Source organism: Rhincodon typus, chromosome 1 (genome assembly GCF_021869965.1).
Source record: "Rhincodon typus isolate 14 chromosome 1, sRhiTyp1.1, whole genome shotgun sequence".
Taxonomy (NCBI): domain Eukaryota; kingdom Metazoa; phylum Chordata; class Chondrichthyes; order Orectolobiformes; family Rhincodontidae; genus Rhincodon; species Rhincodon typus.
Genome location: NC_063332.1, coordinates 6918557 through 6924963, shown reverse-complemented (window position 1 = coordinate 6924963; position 6407 = coordinate 6918557). Strand labels below are relative to the sequence as shown.

General features: G+C 44.0%; 1 protein-coding gene across 1 annotated transcript in view; it reads left to right on the top strand.

Moving 5' to 3' along the window:
• Window positions 1-6407, top strand: part of LOC109924748 (protein O-GlcNAcase-like) — a 61383-nt gene that overhangs the window by 35674 nt on the left and 19302 nt on the right. Inside the window, exons 10-11 of the mRNA XM_048601162.1 lie at window positions 1320-1494; window positions 2601-2657. Of these exons, the coding sequence (XP_048457119.1) occupies window positions 1320-1494; window positions 2601-2657 (232 nt within the window). The remainder of the gene's footprint in view (window positions 1-1319; window positions 1495-2600; window positions 2658-6407) is intronic.

Sequence of the window (6407 nt, the reverse complement as noted above, 5' to 3'; positions counted from 1 at the left end):
TGCTTGGCCTGCTGTGTTCATCCAGCACTACACCTTGTTATCTCAGATTCTCCAGCATTGGCAGTTCCTACTATTTCTTCCATGAACTGTGACTCTGTTGTCACATCAGTTGCTACTGTCCCTTTTATTCCATGAGCTCTAATTATGCTCACAAATCTGTAGTGCAGCTCGTTTTCAAATGCCTTCATATGCAAACAGGCCATTCGGCCCAACAAGCCCACACCACCCCTCTGAAAAGCATCCAACCCAGACCCATTCCCTTACATTTCCCATGTCTAACCCACCTAACCTAAACATCCCTGGGCACTACGGGCAATGTAGCATGGCCAATTCACCTACCCTGCACATCTTTGGACTATGGGAGGAAACCGGAGCACCCGGAGGAACCCCACGCAGACACAGGGAGAATGTGCAAACTCCACACAGACAGTCGTCCGAGGCTGGAATCAAACCCGGGTCCCTGGTGCTGTGAGGCAGCAGTGCTAACCACTGAGCCACCGTGTCGCCCTCTGGAAGCCCATGAACACCACATCAATTGCATTACCCTCACCAACCCTCCCCATTGTACCTGTTATCCTGAGAGCTTTACTTGGGAAAGCTTCCATATCTAAGACACAGAATTCACTGCTGCCCTCACACCACCCCCATGGGAAAGGAGCCATTACAATGTCACTTAGCTCTAAGTGAGACAGAGACTGATTCAAAAGATTAACTGGATTGATGGATGACTAAGGAGAGGGTTGGAGGAATGGAGTCAGTGGATTGTTCATTAAGAAGGCGTCAGGGGCACATGGAGGTCTTGTGACACAGTGGGCATCAGGCCTGCCCCTCGGGCCAGGAGCTCTGGGTTTGAATGCCACTGCAGGACGTGATGGGCAGGGATGGTACAACTGTGATGTGGCCACATTAGAATGGGCATCAACTCAGTGGCAGTAAGAGCGGGAGAGATTTCCAGTTAATTATAGAACGAGGAAGATTGCTGGAACCTCTGCCAGCACTCTCCACAGCTCCAAATTACAACATGCCTGTAAAAATGCACGTTATCAGCTGAACTGTAACACACAGGGGAATGAGATCAAAGCTTGTTGATTAAGGGGAAGCTTGGGTGAGATTGATGGATGTGAATCAAGTAGAGGGAGGGGAGTGACATCGCTGGGCTTTTGATTAAAGGAAGGGGAGTGGCTGGAGTGAAGTTGAATGACCTTTGAGTAAGGAGGCAGTGGCAGAGGAAAGGGGTGGAATGAGGAAAGATTTGGGGTGTGAGAGTTTGAGATGGTGCTGGTTGACGGAGTTTGGAGCAATCTGTCTTACTCCCACAGGGGGAGGAGTGGAGAGTTCGGGCGTCTGCTTTCCAGCTCGCGTGTGACAGGATCGACCAGCTCTTTCGACAGTTCATGAGCAGCTCCAACAAGGCAATAGTCTATGACCTTTACCCTTACCTCTGGGACATCAGGAACACACTTGTGGTTACCAAGGCCTTCGTGATGTGGCTGGGTGAGTGAGAGACTCCACTTACACTGTTTGTGCTAAAGACCAGGAAACAGGGCTGTTCTCCAGAGGGACTGTGGGGGTGACATTGACCTCGGCTTTGCTTGTGAGCCCTAGGGAGTCACTTTCCATGTCTATCAGGGATAGTAGCAGACTGGGCAACCAGTTCATCTTTCTAAATGAATACTGCCCAAAGGAATAATTAATAATTCAAACATTGGGCTTTAGCAGGTGTCATTCAATAAGATCGTGGCTGTTCCGTTTGTGGTCTCAGTTCTGGTCTCTATTGGAATCGATCAAAAATTTATTTAAAGTTAATTTCACTCTTGTCTATAAGTAATTACCCTTCTAAATAAACTGCACATGCGTGCACACACACACACACACACACACACACACGTGCACGCATGCTCAGACACAGAGTAACAGGAAAAGAAAATATTTTCTCTGCAGGGATTAACTCTGGGGGAATATCTTTGGCCAATAATTCTTAATTCTTGAAGGATAAAGTGAGAATATGTGAAATGTTCAAGATGGCGTTCAGTTGGCATCCTGGCACACGTAAATGAGTGTCTCTAAACACAGACGGTTGTTGCGGGGATGTTTGCGGATGCAGCTTGTTCGGGAATTGTGAGGAAAATCTGTTTCGGAGGCTCTTACAGGACACCAGCTGGATCACAGTGGACCCTCATAAAGGGATCTCGCAGAAAGGCAGTGGATAAGTTTGATAGTGACTTTCACAGCAGGCTATACCCCAAATGAGTTCCTAACCATATCACATTAGCCACAGACCCAGACATGTGACTTTCAGTAAACCCAGCAGCTGTCAACCCTGGCTGTTTACTTGAATACTACTTCGTTTGATTTCCAGTAAGGTTTTTTTTTAAATACCCCAATGCTCTTTCAGTGAACCCATCTAAAACAAAACCAGGTATCTCATAAATCTTTTCAAATGAACCACTGTCCACAATCCTTTAAATCTGAAAGCTTAAAAAAAAGGAACAACTTCCTAACAGTGGAGAGTAAGGTAATGGCTGTTATGGGAATTAATATGGTGATAACTCTGCATGCTTGTAACAATCACTTGTTAATAATGAATTATTTTTCCGTAGATGGCAGAATTGAGAGGGACACCTATTCATTCAACTCCTGGATGAACTGCTTCCAATGTGAGTGGAGTTTTAATAACATCATAACTCTTGTTGTGATGTAGAATCAATAGCAATAATTTGCTCTTTATGAAACAGTAACACGGTAAGACATCTCAGGATACGCTACAGGAGAGTTTTTGTTTAATTCTTTATTTGATCATGGGATTTGAGCGTCACTAGCTATACCAGCATTTGTTGCCCATCCCTAATTAACATGTCACATTCTGTGGGAGCTTGCTATGTACACACTGCAACTGTGCTTCCCCCTTTTGGCAACAGAGCATGTTCCTCAAACATAGTTCATTTGGCTGTAAAATGACTTGAGATGCATATCTCTTATAGCAATTAAAAGATTAATATCTCATAGCAAGAGCAATAATCACAATATTAAGACTATTGCACATTGGGGAGACGATGGGCTAGTGGTATTATCTCTGGACTGTTAATCCAGACAGTCAGGTAATACTTTGGAGTATTATGCGCAGTTTTGGGCCCCATATCTCAGGAAAGATGTACTGGCCCTGGAGCGAGTACGGAGGAGGTTCACAAGAATGGTCCCAGGAATGAAAAGCTTAACATATGAGGAAAGTTTGAGGACTCTGGGACTATACTCATTGGAGTTTAGAAGGATGAGAATACTGAATGGCCTGGACAGAGTGGGTGTTGGGAAGATGCTTCCATCGGTAGGAGAGACTGGGACCCGAGGGCACAGCCTTAGAGTAAAGGGAAGACCTTTTAGAATGGAGATAAGGAGAAACTTCTTCAGCCAGAGAGTGGTGAATCAGTGGAATTCACTGCCACAGAAGGCTGTGGAGGCCAGGTCATTGAGCATATTTAAGACGGAAATAGATAGGTTTTTGATTGTCAAGGGGATCAAGGGTTACGGGGAGAATGGGGTTGAGAAACTTATCAGCCATGATTGAATGACGGAGCAGACTCGATGGGCTGAATCGCCTAATTTCTGCTTCTATGTCTTATGGTCTTATAGTAATGTTCCAGGGACTTAGGTTCAAATCCTGCCACAGTAGATGATGGAATTTGAATCCAATAAAAAAAAATCTGGAATTAAGAGTCTAATGATGACTATGAATCATTGCCAATTGTCAGGAAAACCCATCTGGTTCACTAATGTCCTTTAGGGAAGGAATTCTGCCATCCTTACCTGATCTGGCCTACATGTTACTCCAGACCCACAGCAATGTGGTTGACTCTAAACTGGCCTCTGGGCAATTAGGGATGGGCTAGTTTAGCAGTGATGTCCTCAACTTGTGAATTATTAAAAAAAAAACCATGTTGGTTATGTCTGTGGATCAATGTTTGGTGACATAACAGATGGGGTAATATGTTAGCTGATCATTGCAGCCGCTATAGTTTTGCGCATTTTCCGGTGGCCTGATTATAATGGAATCCTGACTGCCAATGAGATTCAGTACAGCAAGATTCCACTAAAATGCTTCTGTTTTTGTCATTTACATCTCCTCTAGATTGCTGGTTTCTTGTCATTATTACTAATCCCCTTCTGCTCTGTGTTGTCTGTGTACCTTGCCTCTAAGAGAGAGTTCACCTTTCAGGACCCCGTGCACTCTTAAATATACAATGCTGTGACTCTGCATGGCATTTATTCTGCTGTGGGTCTGTAAAGTGCACATGCAATGCAATCAGTTGGTTTTCTGTAATGTCTGCTTTATAACGTTATTGTATTAAATAAACTGACCCATGGAGTTGATCAATGCCTGACATACAGTTGATTATCAGACCACTTTCATTAATGAGACATCTTGTACCTCAATGACATGCTGTGCCTTTAAGAGATGTGTTCTGTCCCATTTCTCTTGCAGAGGGGTTTTGTCACATTGGTGATGAGGTGTCTGCCCCCAGCAGGCAGTTTGTAAATAGCTTTGGGTTTCTCCCTAGATGTTTATTCAGAATAAGGCAAGAAAATGATGAGTGGGCGGGATCAGACCCTGAGGACTTTTGTTTCCCTACAGTTATTTTTGTTATTTAGCTGCTGGAACAGATGGCTAGAGTTCTTTCTGCTGCTAGATTGGAGACTAAGAGAGATTTCCTCTTAGAAATCAGAAGGGGCAGATTGTTTCTTTCTACAGAACTGGAGAGAGACAGTACAGGAGAATAATAACTGTGTTGCTGAATTGACAAAGGATGTGTTTATGGAATGCTGCCTGTAATGAAACAGTTGATGATTAGTGGTTAAATAATATGTTATCCATACAATAAAGTTTAGTTGCATTTTAACTGTGTTGTAAGAATAAAGTGTCTTTTGATTAAAGCTTAGTGGTTGACCAGTCAAATTATATCTGGAACACAGAGTTTTACACATGACTGTAAAATAAAAGTTAAAGTCTGGGGCATCCCCATGATATATTTTGTGAGAGGTTAGTCTGGTCTCTAAGACCTCCCACCAAAAGATATCAAAAATAGGTGGGAGAACACATTGTGATGGGGACATAAGGAGTCTGTAGGGGTTATATATGGACTGAATGAGTGGGGTTTAACATGGGAAACTGTGAGGTCATGCTCTTTTGGTAAGAAGAATCAAAAGGCAGACGATTATTTTAATGGAGAGAGACTCCAATAAAGGGCAGCACAGAGGGACCTGGGTGTTCTTAGACATGAAACACAAAAAGTTAGCATGCACGTGCAGCAAGTATTCAGGAAGGCAAATGGAATTTTGGTCTTTTATTGCTGGAGCGGGGTTAGAGTTTAAAACAGGGAAGTCTTGTTACAACAGTACAGGGTGTCGGTGAGGCTGCAGCTCAAGGACTGTGTACAGTTTTGGCCCCCTTCTTAAGAAAGGATATACTGGCATTGGAGGCTGTTCAAAGGAGACCCATTAGGCTGGTTCCTGGGATGAAGGAGTTGACTTATGGCTCAACTGGTTACACCTTTATTCGTTAAAGTTTAGAAGAATGAGGATTGATCTTATTAAAACAAGCAAGATTCTGACAGGGTAGGCATTGAGAAGATGTTCCCACTGGTTGGCAGAAAAGGTGGTGGTAGTAGGCTGTTTGAGTGACTGGAGACCTGTGTTCAGTGGTGTACCACATAGAACATAGAACATAGAACATAGAACATTACAGCGCAGTACAGGCCCTTCGGCCCTCGATGTTGCGCCGACCTGTGAAAACCAATCTGAAGCCCATCTAACCTAAACTATTCCATTATCATCCATATGTTTATCCAATGACCATTTAAATGCCCTTAAAGTGGGCGAGTCAACTATTTTTGCAGGCAGGGCATTCCACGCCCTTACTACTCTCTGAGTAAAGAACCTACCTCTGACATCTGTCCTATTTCTATCACCCCTCAATTTAAAGCTATGTCCCCTCGTGCTAGCCATCACCATCCGAGGAAAAAGGCTCCCACTGTCCACCCTATCTAATCCTCTGATCATCTTGAATGTCTCTATTAAGTCACCTCTTAACCTTCTTCTCTCTAACGAAAACAGCCTCAAGACCCTCAGCCTTTCCTCATAAGACCTTCCCTCCATACCAGGCAACATCCTGGTAAATCTCCTCTGCACCCTTTCCAATGCTTCCACATCCTTCCTATAATGCGGTGACCAGAACTACTCCAAGTGCGGCCGCACCAGAGTTTTGTACAGCTGCAACATGACCTCATGGCTCCGAACCTCAATCCCTCTACCAATAAAACCTAACATACTGTACGCCTTCTTAACAACGCTATCAACCTGGGTGGCAACTTTCAGTGATCTATGCACATGGACACCGAGATCTTTCTGCTCATCCA